Here is a 20,335-nt window from a genome sequence, read left to right as displayed (position 1 = left end):
AGCTAAGCCCGTGCGCCACAACTACTGAGTCTGAACTCTAAAGCCCGCGAGCTACAACTGCTGAGCCCTCATGCCACAACTACTGAGCCCAAGAGCCACAATTACTGAGGCTGCATCCCACAACTACTGAAGCCCGCCTGCCTAAAGCCCGTGCTCTGCAACAAGAGAAGCCACCGCAATGAGAAGCCCATGCACCGCAACAGAGTACCCCCACTCTCTGCAACTAGAGAAAGCCCGTGTGCAGCAACGAAAACCCAATGCAGCCAAAAATAAATAAATAAAATTTTTTAAAAAACCCATCAGTTGCTGACCTAGACCTTAATTGTCATTATTTTAAAAATCCATTAGCAAGACCCTTCCTAAGCCCATCTATGGACCTCATGTTAGGGAACGCTTATGTTATATAATGCATTAAATCTCTGAAATGTATTTTCATAACACCTTTTTTATAGCACTACAAATTTAATAGTGAAAATGAATTGCATCACCTTCTAAAGGAATTTAAATTTTCTATATCCTGGTCATGAGAACTTGATTTTCCAACCCAAAGTTGTTAAGGTCTGTCTGAATCACTAAAAGAATGAGTTAAATCTGTTTTCTCATGATCTGCTTGTAAAGGTTAGTGAAGGACAGCACTTTGAAAGAAATGGATAATACGCATCCTTCCAGAGCTCGTGTATGTTACAGCTGTCTGTTTGGACTCACTACAACAACAGCTCAGTGACTCTTAGAGGAAGAGAATTTTAGAGGCCCTAATTGGGGCTCAGAATAATTATACTGAAAGACACTCGCTTCCCATGCATCACCACTGCAGTGAAATTTGTTTAAAATGGTTTCTTATCCCTTAAATCCAATTGATCTCTCAGTGCTTTTGATTTCCCTTTACAAGGTATCTTCCTCTATCTCTTTTCTTGCTTATTACTGTTGCTACCACTCTTTTGTTCAGGGCCTTGTTACATTTTCCCTGGGATAATTTCAACAAATTAGTTTTCCTACTTACTCATTTGTGCTGTAGGATTATAGTGACCCAAATAAAGACCCTATCCTGGAAAAGTTCATAGTCTATCAGGAAGTCAAACATGGATGTAGATAATATAATAATAATGTATTAAGGTACAGTTATAGAAATACATAAGAGGCTGGGTAACATTAAGAAAGGAAGTAATTAACTCTGGAAATAAATATTAAAGAGATTAATCAAACCATGGAATTATTGAGATTTAAATCATGTTATTTCTGTAGTAAGTGTAGAGGCAAGTTTTTGTTCTCTTGTTCTAAATAAACTAAAGTTTCATTTGTAATTTTTTAAAAAAACAAAAGTTTATTTTCTAGTTAATGAGCAAATAGATGCAGCTGAGATGCAACGGTGGCAACTGAGTTAGCCACAAAACTACTTTAATGTTTTCCTGTTGACCTGAGAAAGAGGGTAGAAAATATCTTGTCAACATATGTCTAAATAGATACACATTTGTAAATGTGTCAGTGAAATCAGATAACATTTGCTAAATGTATCAGTTAAACAAAAAAATGGTGTTTGTAAAACCTTTGGTCATTCATCATTTATGCAGCTTCTATATTTGTGGGACATATATATCTAGAAAATACAAGGTGCTTATTTTAGCAAATTGTGGCTGTTTGGGGTGATTAAGCTGCAATCGAGTCCATATAGATATCCCCTAAGTTTGCAAGTGTACACTTAAAAATAGCTTTCTTATTTTTAATGACTTTCTGATGCAGATGTACTATTGATACTTTAGAAACAAATAACTATTTTAAACATAATATACTTCTGAAATTAAAATCTGAATTAAAAATATATAAGATATGCTTTATATATATTTTAAAGTAATCAAGTTAGAAAGGTCTCTGCTGTCTTAGCCTGTGTTTATAGAGACTCATAATCCACAGTCAACTAACAGTTTTCTGTACTCTGCCTTGGTGATATTGACTCTAGAATATTGTACTAGATTTTGGTTGCTGCATTTTGAGATGAATATTATTAGCAAAAGAACACATCCAGTGATGGCAAAAAAGATGACAACAAACTGTCTCACCTGAATTATGGTTAAAGGAATTGGGATTAAAAGACCTAGGGAAAATTCTAATCTCTGTCAATATGTGAAGAGATAGAGAAGGCAGAACTGTTGGAATAAAGAAGTTTAGGAATAACAACCTTTAGGAATAACTTTAGAAGTGCTTCACAAAAACTTCTACATCAGATAGTGAGCTCCTAACACTGAAAATATTTAAGTGACTTATGAGATACTTTAGCATTTCAAGATTTTAACTTCACTGGCTTAAAATTAATGTCTTTGTTTTTGTTTTCAAAGTACTTAGATTGAAAGTATAGGGTTGTGGTTGTAAAGGTAGGGTTGGGATGACTTATTAGCCATTATGCATTTAGAAAATTCTCCAGTTGCTATCAAGTATTTCTGATACCTTTTCAGAGGTAGCAAACTTTTTCTGTAAAAAGCCAGATAGTAAATATTTTAGGTTTTGCAGGCCACATGGTCTCTGTAGCACCTGCTCAACTCTACTGTTGTAGTGCAAAAGCATCGTTGACAATACGTAAACATGGTTTACTGGCTGTGTTCCAATTAAACTTTATTTACAAAAGCAGGTGGTGAGTTGGATTTGGCCTGTGGGCCATAGTTTGACAACCCTTGCCTTAAATGATGAAACCTGGAAATAACATTTTAATATAAATGGAGAAAGGCTTTCAATTTAGGAGTTAAAAACAAATTGTCAAAATGTCATTGTCTTTTTGGGCTGAAAGTACACACTAAGTGTTCAAAATACTGAATTGCCCATCGAAGTAAGAAGCCTTTCACTATAAAAGTCAAGTGACAGTGGAGAGTCTGAGACTATTTTCTACTGTTCATTTCTGCTGCATATTTTGTCCTTAAAGGTGTGTTTACTCCTGCTGAGCAATATCATCCATCCCACATGGACTGCTAATGCAGACAGACCCAACCCCTACCAAGACATAAATGCAGGTTCAGGCCTTCTAAGAACAAAAAAGACTTTCAGTGCCTCCTGCCCAAGCACAGTCATTTTTAACAGTAATTTTAATACCAGAACAAGGAAGTAAACAGAAGTCTCTGATCAGCAAGGTATCTGTTACATGTTTTGTTCTAACCTCATAAAGCAGAGGTTCTCATATCATCATTTGGTCTGTTGGCCTTTAGCTAATAGACTTAGAAAACAATGGTCAAATGTGGATGCTGAGTAGAAACGAATAACAGAAGAACAGGAGGCTACTCTCATAAGGCAGTCTGGCCACAGCTGAGAAGTGACCATTGACTGCTAGAAAACCAGGGGATGAGAGTGTTTTTAAATCACAGTCTCCACCCTGGGGTGATTGGTTTTAGGGTCAGAAATACACTCAGACTCCTCAGTAATACTGAAAAGCTTTGCTATCTTCTGTTTTCGTATAGCACAGTAGTTCATTTTATGAGGACTGTAATTCATCAAGAAAAGGGTAAGTTGTGAAATATATTTATATATACTCTTTTAGGAAAACAGAACTGCCCCAGTTGAAATAACTTATTATTAGATATATTTAAAAATTAGGATAAGCAAAAACAATTTATTTCCTAACAGTTCTGAATAATTGTGATTTGTCAGTGTGTGACTATTTAGTCCTGACATTCTGAACTCCAAAGCCCAATAGAGTAGTTCCTTGACTCTTAAAGTGTTTTCTTTTTAGCAAATACATTTTTGTCACCTCAGACCTCCAAATTGCATAGATTCATATTTTAAATATTAATCTTAGAGTGATTTATCCCCCTCTACTGCTTTTCAAATAAGTTTTTCTTTGTAAATAGGTTATGCCCTTAAGTTTGGATAATTCCACCTTCTTTATCAAAATTTAATTTTTTCTGTAGTGTAAAGGCCATTTATTTAAAACGTACGTACTCTGATTTCTTAACTTTAGGGATTTTCCTCCAAATTTGGGAAATTGAGAAGATTAAGTTTTTACACCTTGGTTTAATGTTTATTTGGTTATATCCTATATTTAAAAACAATTTTTTTTAAGAAATGTGAATTTAAAAATCATGAAAAAAATGTCATGTCATTCTTGTGTTCAAAATACTTCAGAGACTCCATTTTACTTAGAGTGTACTACATAAAATTCAAACTCCTTAAAATGGAGTCTGCTCACCTTTCTGGCCCCTGCCTACCTCTCACCCCTCCTTCTTTATCACATATCTTACCTATTCTCATGCACTTCATACTCAAGTAATAAAAACAGCTTGTAATGCTGGTAAAAGGTGCATTCTTTCATGGTCTGTGACTTTGCACACATACTCTTGTGGCAATCTAAAACACCCTCCTCGCCTAGCTCTCCCATGTCCAAGCCACCTCTTCTCTGAAAAATCCCTACTAATCTGTAATACTCAGACTTTACCTCTGTGATGCCTTCCCTAGCCTCCTGAGGCAGTTGGAGATTTCCTGTGACTTTTTCCAAAGTTCATATTCTGTCTTATAACAATTTTCCATTGTTAAAGTTGTTCCTGTGTCTTGTCTTTCCCCAGTAAACTCAACAACCGAAGAGAAAGCATCTATTTACCATTGTTTTCATACTATTTAACCTAGAACCTGGCACAAGCAAGTATTTCTCCAAAAAGGAGGATTCCTCACACCTAAGCCGTAAATAGCTGTACCAATTAAATAGGGATACTAGGGGTTTGGGGAACTAGAAGCAGCTGCAAAAGTACCAGCATCTGAGCCACATTCTAAACTCATCTGTGAGCCTTGCAATACCAGTGCTACCTTCAAGTTTCAGCACTTGACACTGGCGCTGCTTTATGAAGCTGAAGCTCCTTATTTACTTGCTTCCCTCTGTAAAAGAACCCAAGCCCCTTTTTCCCATCCCTAACTGATGCTAGTCCTGAATAATTCATAATAGCTTGAAAAGATAATATGGGTATACTTAACAGGTTTATTAATAATATTTAACATTTTTGAGTGCTTACAGTGTGCCAGTCTCTTTGCTTACATGTTTTTCATATATTACCTCATCTAATACCACAGTCTGATGAAGTATATGCCATTATCCCAACATAACAAATTGGGGCAGTGGGCGGCAGGGGTGGAGAGTGATATAAGGTGCCGTGAGATGAATTAAACTGCTCAAGGCCATACAACTATTAACTAAGGCAGACAGAATGTGAATCCAGTGTAATTTCAGAGCCCATTCTCTTATTTACCACCAGTGAATATTCCTGCCATAACTGAAGCCCAAATAGCAGCATGGTTATAATGTACACTTTAAAATCATCTAGACCTGGATTCAAAATCCGTATCTAACATTTACTGGTGGCGAATGACTACTTCCCTGACCTTCGGTTTTCTCATATGTAAAATGGTTATTACCTACACCAAAAGGGTTATTGCCTGCGTAAGTGCAAGGTGCATACTAAATACTAAGTGTTAGCTCCATTTGCCTCTTCTACACTTCTGTTCTTGTGAGCTCTGAGGTAATGGTTTGAACAGAATAAGGCCTGGCAGAAGAAGACAAATAAAGTTAGCTTCCTCTCTCTTCTGTATAGTACTACGAGAGTGTCGACCAGTGCCTGCCTTCCAGGATCGCCAAGTGTTTTATAGCTGTGATTGCATTTATTCTCTTAATGAGAAGGGCATGTCTTGAGTATTTACTAGTTGTTAATTGCCCATAAATATACTATAGTAGAATAAGGATTAGAATCAGTGATCTCCTGTTGTACTAGACTTCTCTTTTGCTAATTCTTAGGAAACATATGGGACTCTGGGGGTTGTTATTTATTATATATAAAATAGTTGCCCGCATGATTCCGTAACATAGATCAGTTAGTGCCATTCAACAAAGAAAACTATAAACACAGCTGCTGTTTTAGTGTGGTTTGTGGTTTAGTTTTGTTTTTGTTTGAACTTTTTTGTGCAGGCAGATCATCATTTAAAAGTAGTCATTTGGCATTTTCCCTTGCATTCTTCAAATTTTTTTGTATGTTTTTAAAAAGCTTAGCTTAAGTCAGTTTATAATTATGCACTCAGATTGATCCATCTGGTCTTTTTGCTAGCAAATGAATTTTCTTTTAAAAGTATAGAAAATAGGATAATTATATTTTAAATCCTGTAACTTCAGTGAGTCCCTTTTATAAATTTGAAGAAAATATTTTCAGGTATTAAAAAATAATTTTTTATTCCTTATTGTCTTTCAATTGATTTCTGTATTTCCAGAGGTAGGGAGAGGGCTTGAAATTTCTCCCTATTTCTACTCCTCACCTCCTTTATATGTTATAACTCTGAAGCATACCATAAACACTTGTTTGCAACTGAGAATGGGTACAGCAGAAATGTCTGATCAAAATAGGCTCTATTGTTCTCTCTAGGTTGCACTGGCTGTGAGGAGAAAGATGGATTGTAGGAGGCAAATGTAGATGTAGTTAGACCATTGAGGCCTTTGCAGTGGTCCAGACAAGAAATAGTAGTGGCCTGACCCAAGGTACTAAGAGATTCAGGATATAGAATTAACGGAATTGGTTGATGGATTAGCTGTTGGCGAGCATGACATAAAGGAGTCAGAGATAGGTTTCTGGATTAGATATATCGTGCTCCTCACCTCTTTCTCACTGTGTTTGTTCAGCTCCAGCTTATCCCTAAAGAATTTAGTTTATATGTTACCTCCTATGGAAAACTTTCCCACTCCAACTTCCATTAAGTTAGATGACCACTCTATGTGCTTTTATAGCACCTGGCATTTCATGAGAACATTTTTTTTCTGTTTTGTACCTGTGAATTTATTACCCGACACCCATATACACATAACCTTCACACTCTTGACTTTGTCATGTGAGGGCAAGGGCCATGCCTGTCTTACTTATCATCATATTCCTAGCACCTAACATGGTCCTGGGGACAACATCAATACATTTTTGGTGAATAAACAAAGTGTCATTTATATCTATTGTCTACAGTGCCTGATAGAGTAATTGAATATGTAAGTTATCTGGGCTCTTTTTTGATTCATTCCTCTTGCTTAACTTTTATTTCTTTTTTATTTTCTTAATATCTCAGACCTTATTTTTTCTTATATCTTTACAGTTTAGCTTACTGAATAAAAGAAAATATAAACAGCAAGAAATAAAATTTTGCTTTGTGGGTTTTGACAGTATCTTCCAAAGGAACCCCTAAGGTTGTTGACATCTAAAATAAATGAGGGCTTCAGATTGTAATAATACTTAATATTTTTCAAAATATTATAAGTGCTTAACACAGTTTGTTGGAACATTATACTGACAAAAAGAGTCATTGGATATGTAGATCAGTTCATTTCAATCAGAAGTATTAGGACTGGGTTATTTGATAAAAGGGATGGATCATTGCAAATTCATCATCATATCTCAAGGAAAATGCATTGATGACACTTTACATTATAGTGAATATATAACTAAATTATACTTAAAAGCTTATTATACTTAAGCTTTATACTTAAGTAAATTTAATTATACTTAAAATACTTAGGGCTTCCCTGGTGGCGCAGTGGTTGGGAGTCCGCCTGCCGATGCAGGGGACACCGGTTCGTGCCCCGGTCCGGGAGGATCCCACATGCCGTGGAGCGGCTGGGCCCATGAGCCATGGCCGCTGAACCTGCGTGTCCAGAACCTGTGCTCTGCAACGGGAGAGGCCACAACAGTGAGAGGCCCGCGTACCACAAAAAAAAAAAAGGAAATTACAATGATTTTTCTTTCTTAAGAAAGAAAAAAAGACTAAGCTATGTAAATTCTAGTTACCACAGGGTGGAAGTAGGGGTGTAAAAGCAAAAGGATTTGACTTCTCTAGCCTTTACTCATCTGTAAAATAAAAACAATGGACCCATGATCTAAAAGAGCCTTTCCAGCCCAAATTCTGTTGCTCCATGAAATAGAAAAGAATGATATATTACGGGAATTTTGGTTTCAGTTGCAACTTACTATTTATTCTCTCCATAGCCCCAGCTCTGTCTTGTTAAGAACTGACTTTAAAAGTCCATTCAAATAAAACTTTTTTTATTGAATGAGTTTATTAAATACAAGTGATTTTTTTTCTAATTTCTGCTTTGGAATCAATTCTTCTAGCCTAATTCTTCTAACAACAATCTAAGATGAATTGTAATTACTTACCCTAATCATTTCAAACTACAGAAAATGAATTTTTGCATTTAGTAATACCATAAATGTATTCTTTGATGGTTGTTTCTCTTTTAACGTATGTTTTCTTTCTTTGGTTTAGATTTCTGCTTTGGGACAGCCACGCATCTAATTCCTTAAAGTACTTTTATATGTAAAACTTGTAAAGGATCAGAACAATGCCTCCAAGACCATCATCAGGTGAACTGTGGGGCATCCACTTGATGCCCCCAAGAATCCTAGTAGAATGTTTACTACCAAATGGGATGATAGTGACTTTAGAATGCCTCCGTGAGGCTACATTAATAACTATAAAGCATGAACTATTTAAAGAAGCGAGAAAATACCCTCTCCATCAACTTCTTCAAGATGAATCTTCTTACATTTTCGTAAGTGTTACCCAAGAAGCAGAAAGGGAAGAATTTTTTGATGAAACAAGACGACTTTGTGACCTTCGGCTTTTTCAACCCTTTTTAAAAGTAATTGAACCAGTAGGCAACCGTGAAGAAAAGATCCTCAATCGAGAAATTGGTATGATAAAATTTTGAAATGGCCTTGTCATTCCATTCTAAATGCAAATAACTATTAAGCTTAACTATTTTCTCATTAGTAAAATATTTTGTCTGAACTGGTTAATTACCTTTGTAATCTTAAATAAATAGATTTCAAAATAAAAATCATTACAAATCTAAAGCTTTTTTGACTGTTAGGCTGAGGAACTGTTTTTAACACCTTGGTATTATTCTGTAAAGTTTTCTTTAAGAAGTATCATTTGTAGGGATGATTTATATTTGTTATATCCCAGTTTTGTTTTGTCTTTTAAAAAATAATTGATATGAATAATGTTTGCTCCAAATTGCCGAACAGATCATATTTTATATATTAAAAGTATTTGCGATCTTGTCAATTCTTACTATATGTATTCATCAAAAATTTTATTAACAAAGAGAAACTTCTTTATTGTGATCTTCCATATCTACCAAGTTCCCTATTTACAATAAACATGGTCTTACTTTGTGTTTAACAGAATGTTGTATTCTCTATATAATTTTTTTAAGGTTTTGCTATCGGCATGCCAGTGTGTGAATTCGATATGGTTAAAGATCCAGAAGTACAGGACTTCCGAAGAAATATTCTCAATGTTTGTAAAGAAGCTGTGGATCTTAGGGATCTCAATTCACCGCATAGTAGAGCAATGTATGTCTATCCTCCAAATGTAGAATCTTCACCAGAACTGCCAAAGCACATATATAATAAATTGGATAAAGGTAAGAAAATTGTAAATCTACCATAATTGGTCACTGTAGTGAAAACTTTTATCTGTGCGTATATCTTTGTACAGTCTTTTTTTTTTGGGGGGGGGCAGCCGCTCCGTGGCATGTGGGATCCTCCCGGACCAGGGCACGAACCCGTGTCCCCTGCTTGGGCAGGCGGACTCTCAACCACTGCGCCACCAGGGAATCCCTGTACAGTCTTTTTATCCTAGCTAGATGATAAGTTTCTTGAAAGCAGGGAATGCTTTACTGACAAGATATAGTTGAATGCCAAGTACACAACTTTTTTTTTTTAATCTTGAATTATTTTATTTGTGTGTGTCCTCATGAAATGTGTAATACTTTGTGTGCTGTATTTTCTTTATAATTGAATTTATTTACTTATTTATTTTTTATTGGGGTACAGTTGTTTTACAGTGTTGTATTAGTTTCTGTTGTACAGCGAAGTGGAGTTCCCTGTGCTATACAGCAGGTTCTTATTAGTTATCTATTTTATACATATGAGTGTATATATGTCAATTCCAATCTCCCAGTTCATCCCACCCTCATCCCCCACTTTCCCCCCTTGGCATCCATACATTTGTTCTCTACATCTGTGTCTCTATTTCTGCCTTGCAAACTGGTTCTTCGGTACCATTTTTCTAGATTCTGCATATATGTGTTAATATACAATATTTGTTTTTCTCTTTCTGACTTATTTCACCCTGTATGACAGTCTCCAGGTCCATCCAGGTCTCTACAAATGACCCAATTTCATTCCTTTTTATGGCTGAGTAATATTCCATTGTATATATATACCACATCTTCTTTATCCATTCATCTGTCGATGGACATTTAGGTTGCTTCCATGACCTGGCTATTGTAAATAGTGCTGCTATGAACATTGGGGCACGTGTGTCTTTTTGAATTATTGTTTCCTCTGGGTATATGCCCAGTAGTGGGATTGCTGGGTCATATGGTAATTCTTTCTTTAGTTTTTTAAGGAACCTCCATACTGTTCTCCATAGTAGCTGTATCAACAGTGCAAGAGGATTCCCTTTTCTCTGCACCCTCTCCAGAATTTATTGTTTGTTGGTTTTCTGATGATGCCCATTCTAACCAATGTGAGGTGATACCTCATTGTAGTTTTGATTTGCATTTCTCTAATAATTAGTGATGTTGAGCATCTTTTCATGTGCCTCTTGGCTATCTGTATGTCTTCTTTGGTGAAATGTCTATTTAGGTCTTCCACCCATTTTTAGATTGGGTTGTTTGCTTTTTTGATACTGAGCTGCATGAGCTGTTTGTATATTTTGGAGATTAATCCTTTGTCCGTTGATTCGTTTGCAAATATTTTCTCTCATTCTGAGGGTTGTCTTTTTTTTCAGGTACACAACTTGTGTGCAGTAAGTAGTGATTGATTGAATGAATGTGTGCATATGGTGCTGATCCCTTGGTGAATTGTTTATCTCAGAATAAAACTGAAAGAAAAAAAAGCATTGAGTTTGAAATTCACTGTTACAGAATTATAGATGATTTTCTTTTTACAAATAAAAATAAGTATAAATAGAAATATTTTATGAAATTTTTGGGAAACATCACACATTCTTACTATATGCAAAGAAAAAGTAAATTTCCTAATCTTAATGTTAGATGCAGTATTTAACTCTGATCATAGTGAGTGATAATTTATAAGTCAACTTTTGACAATATATCAATTTCTAGAATTAAGTGTATATGAGAATATATAAACTGTTTCAGAAATGAAAATATCATTGTGTCAGATAAATATTTGTATTTTTCAGAATAACAAAGTGAAGTTTTTAATTGAAAGTTATAGAATAGGTTAACTTAATACACTATTAAATATAATATTCTCTCAGTAGAATAAATTAAGACATCTTATTACTATTTTAGACATATTTTTCAAAGTAGTTTAAAGCTTATATAACATAAGGTCTTCATTAAAAGTTCATTTCTGGGCTTCCTTGGTGGTGCAGTGGTTGAGAATCCGCCTGCCAATGCAGGGGACACGGGTTCAAGCCCTGGTCTGGGAAGATCCCACATGCTGCAGAGTGGCTGGGCCCACGTGCCACACCTGCTGAGCCTGCACTCTGGAGCCCGCAGGCCACAACTGCTGAGCCCCACGGGCTGCAAGTGCTGAAGCCTGTGTGCCTGGAGCCTGTGCTCCATGAGAGGGGCCACTGCAGTGAGAGGCCCGCGCACCACAATGAAGAGTGACCCCCACTCGCCGCAACTAGAGAAAGCCTGCGCACAGAGCAAAGACCCAACGCAGCCAAAAATAAATAAAATAAAATAAAGAAATTTAAAAAAAATTCATTTCTACTTTCGCATACTTTTTAAAATGGAATGCTCTTTTTATTTTTCCCCACTATTTATTAAGTATTTCCAACATATAGAAAGTTTGAAAGAATTTTACCTATACCACTCTAACATAGTTTTAATCTTTTCATTTTCATTATTTTTTATTTTTTTTGGTCCCCCAGCTTAAAGCTTAATTCTTCTTCTTAAAAGGAAAAAAAATAGAAAATTTATTTTTTCCCCTTCCTCCCCCATCTTTTCTCTCATTCTGATTCAGCATCTTTCTTTAAGTCTCCATGATTCTTTCCCACAGTTCCCAGAAACTCTTCTACTTAAGGTACTATTGAACCTTTGATGCCATCATGAGTCATTCTTCACAGGGGTTGTATCTATGAAGTATGTCATGTAGTTTAGAATGGAAATTAGCTTGGTCTCAGGTAATTGAGACACACAGTAGTCACAGTTTTGTGTGCTTGCCTTAAAACATGAGGTTTGGGCATGGTTTGGCAGCCCTATCAGATTTGAAGATTTGGTCGTTCTACCTGATATTTACCTGTATTTAATTAAGGTTGATTATAAGTCATTATGGTTAGTGCATACTTTTTGAAATTTGTCTCTTGAAAAATGAAATATATGTGGTGACTGCATCTAATATTATTTTCCTATTATAGGGCAAATAATAGTGGTGATTTGGGTAATAGTTTCTCCAAATAATGACAAGCAGAAGTATACTCTGAAAATCAACCATGACTGTGTGCCAGAACAAGTAATTGCTGAAGCAATCAGGAAAAAAACTCGAAGTATGTTGCTATCATCTGAACAACTAAAACTCTGTGTTTTAGAATATCAGGGCAAGTATATTTTAAAAGTGTGTGGATGTGACGAATACTTCCTAGAAAAATATCCTCTGAGTCAGTATAAGGTGAGTAACAAGTTTCAAAGATCTTATTTTTAAATTTAAAAGGTAATCACATTGGGAACTGGTATGTGTATTTAGGACATAGTTTTTGAAAATTAAAAAAAAATTTTTTTTGGCCGTGCTGCACAGCTTACGGGATCTTAGTTCCCCCCATCAGGGACTGAACCTGCGCTCCAGCAGTGAAAGTGCCAAGTCCTAACCGCTGGACTGCCAGGGAATTCCCAAAATTAAATAATTAATATTAGTAAATAGATTAATAAGTTTATTTTTTACACTATATTTAATTTGAGAGACTGATGAATTTGAGACGACAGATGCTATTCTTTTAGATTTTATATAATTAATATTTGGGGACCTGACTACATATATGGGTAAGCTGATTAATGTTTTACAATTGTAATAATAGTTATATCATTATTCAGATACAAACATTTGATTTGGTCACTGTTTAATTGTGCCATGAGGTAAGATATAATAATGCTTCAGGTATTCTACATGCAAAAAATGCATCGTGTGCTTTTCTGGATAGGTCCAGTTCTATAGTGGAAATACTTTTATAGCCAATAGGAATTTTAAATAACATGGAACTTGCCCAAAAGGCTTTTCATGTGCCTTACTTTTTTAAAAAAGGGTTTGTTGTATTCATTTGAATAGGCAGTGTAAGCAGTAAGGTAAATGTGTTCTTTGTCAAAAAACAAAAAAAGTTGGCAGTTATACTAATCCCCAAATATGGGGTATTTAATGATTTTTATCCCCTCCCAAGCAGTGGCACTAGAAGGAATTAAAATAAACATTTCAAAAAATCCATGATCTATAGTTAATTAAGGTGTACTATAAATACTTCCCTACTCTCTATTTCTATTCATTAAATAAATACCTATAAGAAGCAACTGTATTTGTACCAAGCATATGTCAAGTACTGATTTACAATACCAAGCAAGACATGGTTCTGGCTTTTGGGTTGCTTACAGTATAGCAGGCCTTATGGGTAAGAAAATAGGTTTTTGTAATATGTGTACAGTTGCTTGAAAATCTCTATCCTAACTAGAATTTCAGAGTTCAAACCAATGCATTTTAATATTTTTTAAAACATAGTCCATAATTTTATTAGTCTCCTCTCTTTGTGGTTTTTGGGTTTTTTTGTTCTGTATGTTTGTTTGTTTGTTTTTTGTGGTACGTGGGCCTCTCACCGTTGGGCCTCTCCTTGGCATGTGGGATCTTCCTGGACCAGGTATCAAACCTGTGTCCCCTGCACTGGCAGGTGGATTCTTAACCACTGTGCCACCAGGGAAGCCCCTCTGTTTTTTTTTTTTAACAAAACAAATATTTCTCAAGAAATGTTGGGACAGAAGAACAAGTGGGCAACTCTTGGATTTGACATCAGTATGACTTAATAGATTGAATGGCAGAGGCTTCCTAAATGATGTTGCTTTTCCTTTAACAAGCACCTGCAGTATGTTTTCAGTTGGCTAGAAAACATCTACCTCAGCTTACAGTCGTTTTCTGTAATTCTAATATCTGTTTTCATAATGAGTATCTTCTTGTCCTTATTTTTAATTCCTTTTTTCTTTTCTTTCTTTTTCCTTCCAGTTAAAGGTAGAACTACAGTCTAAAAAGCTGACCTTTGTTTTTCTTTTCTTTTATACAGTTTATATTCCAAGATGTGTTTGGTTTATCTGTGCTATAACCTAACTCCCAAATGTTAGTTTTTTAAATGTTATAAATATAGCAACTGCTAAGAAATGTCTATGTTTGATATTTTAATTACCTTTGCAGATTAGTATGTAAATTCTCATAGTACTCTTATATGTTGCCTTTAAAATGAAAAACCTTACAAGAAATGGCTTCTCTCCTCCCACCTTAATCTCTTACAGTATATAAGAAGCTGTATAATGCTTGGGAGGATGCCCAATTTGATGCTGATGGCTAAAGAAAGCCTCTACTCTCAACTGCCAATGGACTGTTTTACAATGCCATCTTATTCCAGACGCATTTCCACAGCTACACCATATATGAATGGAGAAACATCTACAAAATCCCTTTGGGTTATAAATAGTGCACTTAGAATAAAAATTCTTTGTGCAACCTATGTGAATGTAAATATTCGAGACATTGACAAGGTAAGGTCAAGTGTTGATGTTTATTATTGTATATAAATTATTTTATATAAATCTTTTTTTGAAGTATATAATAATCTGTTGACCTGCAGTATGTTTTCAGCTGGCTAGAAAACATCTACCTCAGTTTATAATCATTTTCTGTAATTCTAATGTCCCTAATTCTAATAATTCTAATACCCATAATTCTAAGCTCTTAAAACCAAACTTTTACATAATTCATTTGGCAGGAAAACCTGACCTAACCTGAAGCGAGGTTTTTTACAGTCTTTATCCCACTTAGTGTAAATATCCAAATGTTTTATTGCAGAAATATTAATTTCTTTATGGAGTGCTGCTTTAACTGCTAAGAGTACTAAGTAATATTTAGTATATGTACCAATTTATCTTTCTAAAATGTGAAAAACTCTGAATTACATACCTGGCCTAAAGGGATTGTGGGCCTATCTTGATTTTTAATAGTGTAATGTCCGACTGAAGGCAGCAGTACATTTTGGTGAAGAATCTGCATCAGTATTAATTTACTATACATGTGAAGAAAAAGAGAACAGAAAAGCCACATCTGAACAGAAACTTTAGTTGATTCTCTCATTCATATCAGTTACGTTGTTTTGATAATGTTTAATATTGGTCTGGTCTAGTATGTATGTGTGCATGTGTATATATACATATATATATATGTACGTGTATACACATAACTTTTTATTTTCCTTAGATCTATGTTCGAACAGGTATCTACCATGGAGGAGAACCCTTATGTGATAATGTGAACACTCAAAGAGTACCTTGTTCCAATCCCAGGTAAGGAAGTATATATGAGTTTATATTTCCAAAAGTCATATTAGTGTTTAGCAGTATAATAAATAAAAGTAGTATAGTTTACATCATTAGTTTTATACAAGTCATATATAATTACCAGACATTTACATATAGAACATGAGGACATTCCGTCTAATGAGTATCAATCACAGGATCACTTTATTGATTCTCCCTAAAACGTTATCGGAAGGGTTTTTTTCTGATCCTCTCTTCTCATTGTGTCAAGGAGAGAACAGAATGTGGTTATAGTTTTGTGCTGATGATTCCCTACATTAGATCCATAAACCTAGCATTTTATTCCTTTTTTATCTCCATTTGCATTTCCATTAAGAAGTGAGAGTTGGCAAACAACTTTAGAACTGGACTTCTCTGAGGCAGTTTTCTTTACAGTACTCCCAAGAATACATATTTATGACCTTCAAATAAAGAATCTTGGGGAACAAACCAGTTTCTTAGTAGGAGGGGGTGTTATTGGGAACATTTTTAAATGATTACTGTCTAGATAAAATGAAGAAATAAAAGGTAGTATAATTCAACAGCTTGACATCCTGCCATTTCTTTGCTTCTCTGTATAGAATCATTTGGGGATAAAAGTTTATTCTTGAAATTAATAGTAATATTTTAAGAGAACTCAAATTGGAATTAAATGTTAAAGATGGATTTTTTAGACTAGCAATAGAGCTAACTAGTGGATCTTCCAGAAGTAAATTTCATAATCAATTCAAGACTGAGTTCTAGGAGAGTCAAGAAAAAGTTATGGTGTTGTAATTAAATTGATAGAGGTGAGAGAGCCTACGTAAAGTTCAAAGAGATGGTAGCCTTCTCCACCAGGAGAAAGGGAAATAGTTCCCCGCCCTGCCTGAACCATCATAGGTCAGAAAGTATCAATACATCATTCGGGTTAGAAGTTATGCTGTGGCAACAGACCATACCAGAATCTTCTGAATTTTTTGTTAGAACAACAAATGTTTATTTCCCACTCACACAGCATATCTGTCACAGGTTAGGTGGGTGGTTGTGCAAGGAGCAGAAAAACAATATTTGAGGAAATTATAGCCAAAATTTTCCAAATTTGGTGAAAACTATAAAACCAACAATCTAAGGAATTCAACAAGCCCCAAGCAAAGACCCCAAAATAATGTTGGGTAGATTTATCCTAGTTCTTTCAAGTACCAAGAATAAACAGGCTTTAGAAAAGTAAAAGGTAAATTTATTTAATAATATAAGATTAAACTGTCAAAATTTTAATATCTTAAAATAGCTATTCATAAAGGACTTATATTTTATTGTTTTTCCTTCAAGAATATCTGTAAGGTAAAATCCCTGTGGTAGTAGTATAAAGATTTAAGTAAATTTTAAAACTTTTCTACGTTTACAAAAAAGATCAGAGATAAAAGTGTATAAAGTTATTAGAAAGATAGAATCTTAAAAATTCTTACTGAGATTGATTGTTCTAAATCTGTTCTTTCTTATGCTAAATAAATTTCTTATAAATGTTACCAGTTATCTCCCAATGTCAAAATCAATTTGGAATATATATATAAAACCATTGCCAAAGTAAAGAACTTAATTGGGTATGGGTGGGGTGTGTGTGTGAAAGGAACATGCTTTATTTGGTTAGCATAATACTGAACTACATTAATAAGACACAGTTCTCTTAGAAAGTGTGGAGAAAATTTCTCACTAATTACGAGCAATTCTAAAAACTTCAGAGTAGTAAAAAGTACTAGGTACATTTGAGATACATCTTCTAATTTTTCTTGAATTACTGTGGACTTATCAAATCTCACAGTATTTCTTTTCCCTGCATTTGTTGTCTCCTTTCTCTTTCGATTTCCTTCTAGCTAAGTTGCCGCATTTTAAATGTATTCTCTGTATAAAAGGACAATATATTTCTTTTTATCTTTGCCCACACTTAAGCAAAGATACTAGAATAAATAGAACTTATTTTACTGATGGTTTTATAACTTAGCCTGACTAATTAAAAGTAGAATTCTTATACTGTTTTGTTAATTGTCTTGTTTTATTTATAATCAGAAAACAGAACAGAATTATAAAGAAGCCATTTGAAAAGTTTTCAAAGTTAATATCTAGCACTTGAGCTTTTAACATGGACCAGTTACTGTTCTAAGTGCTTTACTTATGTTATCTCATTTAATCTTCAAAACAACTCTCTGAGAGTAGGTACTATTATTAGTCCCATTTCACACATGAAAAAACAGACAAAGCGAGGGTTACACATATAGTAACATAGTAGAAATAAGACTTTACTCCAGGTAGTCTGACTTCTGAGTCCAAGCTTTTAGCCATTACTATAATGTTTTTTAATTTTAAAAAAAAAACGACTACTTATTATACTTGGCTCTTCACCAGTATGTTTACCAAATATAGACATAATTTCACATGTAACATCCAATAAATTGAAGGGAATTTATCATAAAAATTTGAATAATTTTTATCATCACTTGTTGTAGTAGCTTCTTATGCTTTCCTTATTATGAATGTCAAGTTTTATTACCTCTTGTGAAGTAGTTAGTTACTCTAAAATTTACATACTTTCTCCTTATGTATCCTTTATTTTATTTACAAACTGACTTATTTAAATTAATAGGCTCTTCTGGATGAAACTACATCATATATAAAAGTAATTAAATATAATTTTAATCATAATAGGAAAGCTAATTTTATCTTATTTAGTTTCCCTTTTATCTTCTATAAGCTAATTTTTTATTTTTACTGAAATATAGCACAAATGCATAAATCATAATTGCACAGTTCAGTGAATTATCACAAGGTGAGAATACCTATATAGCCACTGTGCTGGTCAAGAATTAGAACATTTACCAGCATTCCAGAAACCCCTCCTCACACTACTTCCCAATCCATTAATCTTCTCTCCCCCCCAAAGATAACTACTATCTTGATTTCTAACACTATTGGTTAGTTTTGGTTGTTTCTGAATTTTATATAAATGGCCTGAAGGAGTAGATACTCTTTTGTGTCTAGCTTCTTACACTCAATATTATGTTTGTAAGATTTCATCCATATTGTAAATAACTGGTGTTCATTTCTGTTGATATATAGTGTGCCATTATATGAATACACTACCATTTATTCTACTGTTGGTCATTTGAATTTTTTTGAAGTTTGGGGATACTGTAAATAATTCTATTAACATTCTGTGCAAAAATGCATACATTTCTGTGGTTTTATACCTAGAGGTGGAGCTGAGTCATGGTTCAGTTTTAATAGATTATGCTTTCCAAATTGGTTGTACAAATTACACCTCCCCTAGCGTGTATGAGATCTGTTACTGCACCTCCTTACCACCCCTTAGTATCATCAGTCTTTATAGTTTTAGCCATTCTTTTTTATAGTGATATCTTTTATTTTGCATTTTTTGAATGACATGATATTGACTACTTTCTCTTTTTTTAAGATTTATTTATTTATTTGTTTATTTTTGGCTGCGTCAGGTCTTAGTTGTAGCTCACAGGCTTCTCTCTAGTTGTGTCGTGAGGGTTTTCTCTTCTCTAGTTGTGGCGCGCAGGCTCCAGGGCACATGAGCTCAGTAGTTGTGGCGCACGGGCTTAGTTGCCCTGCGGCATGTGGGATCTTAGTTCCCTGACCAGGGTTCAAACCCACGTCCCCTGCATTGTAAGGCAGATTCTTTACCACTGGACCACCAGGGAAGTCCTGATATTGGCTACTTTTTCATGTGTATTAGCCATTTAAATATGACCTTGTGAAGTCTTTGTTCCAGTCAGTCTCTGGCTTGGTTTTCATTTGATTTATCTTTTTCTTGATGATTTGTAGGAGTCATTTATATACTCTTTATAAAGTCTTTTTTGGTAAATTATTTTTTTCTTAATTTTTCATAGGTGGAATGAATGGCTGAATTACGATATATACATTCCTGATCTTCCTCGTGCTGCTCGACTTTGCCTTTCTATTTGTTCTGTTAAAGGCCGAAAGGGTGCTAAAGAGGTAAAGTACTTCAAAAGGAACAATCATTCACCTCTAAAAACTCCTAATTATACTGCTGATTGAATTTTTTCAAGAAATGGGTACTACTTTTTCTTTGTTTTAAAAATTAATAAGCATTTTAAAATAATATATTTATTTAAAGAAGAATAGCTTGATAGAGCTTCCAGAATTTATTTTATGATGAATATGTCCTGAGTTCATACTGATAAAATTTTTAAACTTGCAGAGTGACTACGTACAAATATCTGTCTTGCTTGCTTTGGTTCATATTTCCTATTTATAATTAAAAAATACATGTAATTTCAAATGGGAAAAAGGAAAGAAACTATTTATACTTTGAAAAAATTAATATGACTTGTTATAGATACCATGAAAAAGACAGTTGTTGATTTCTCCTTTCTGGGAAAGAAGAGTATCAATATTTTGAAATGCGTTTTATAATTTAATCTACAGAGTAGTGAACATTTTTCTGTTTTTTTAAGGAACACTGTCCTTTGGCCTGGGGAAATATAAACTTGTTTGATTACACAGATACTCTAGTATCTGGAAAAATGGCTTTGAATCTTTGGCCAGTACCTCATGGACTAGAAGATTTGCTGAACCCTATTGGTGTTACTGGATCAAATCCAAATAAAGTAAGCTTTTTATTATCATAAATGAGATTTTTTTCTTTTTTGTGTGTGTGACAGTCAAGTGTAATATGTATAATAACTTTTATTCCATCTCTTAGGAAACTCCATGTTTAGAGTTGGAGTTTGACTGGTTCAG

At 34.3% G+C, this 20,335-nt stretch overlaps 1 protein-coding gene across 1 annotated transcript in view; it reads left to right on the top strand.

Moving 5' to 3' along the window:
- The first annotated feature begins 8,254 nt into the window (after positions 1-8,254).
- PIK3CA (phosphatidylinositol-4,5-bisphosphate 3-kinase catalytic subunit alpha) overlaps positions 8,255-20,335 on the top strand; it is a 31,556-nt gene continuing 19,475 nt past the window's right edge. The window contains exons 1-8 of the mRNA XM_007466701.1: positions 8,255-8,681; positions 9,209-9,418; positions 12,397-12,647; positions 14,519-14,764; positions 15,477-15,562; positions 19,462-19,567; positions 20,050-20,202; positions 20,298-20,335. The exon at positions 20,298-20,335 is cut by the window's right edge and continues 112 nt beyond it. Of these exons, the coding sequence (XP_007466763.1) occupies positions 8,330-8,681; positions 9,209-9,418; positions 12,397-12,647; positions 14,519-14,764; positions 15,477-15,562; positions 19,462-19,567; positions 20,050-20,202; positions 20,298-20,335 (1,442 nt within the window). The 5' untranslated portion in view covers positions 8,255-8,329. The remainder of the gene's footprint in view (positions 8,682-9,208; positions 9,419-12,396; positions 12,648-14,518; positions 14,765-15,476; positions 15,563-19,461; positions 19,568-20,049; positions 20,203-20,297) is intronic.

The sequence above is a fragment of the Lipotes vexillifer genome, unplaced genomic scaffold (genome assembly GCF_000442215.2).
Source record: "Lipotes vexillifer unplaced genomic scaffold, Lipotes_vexillifer_v1.1 scaffold258, whole genome shotgun sequence".
NCBI lineage: Eukaryota > Metazoa > Chordata > Mammalia > Artiodactyla > Lipotidae > Lipotes > Lipotes vexillifer.
This window is presented reverse-complemented; position numbering and strand designations above follow the sequence as displayed.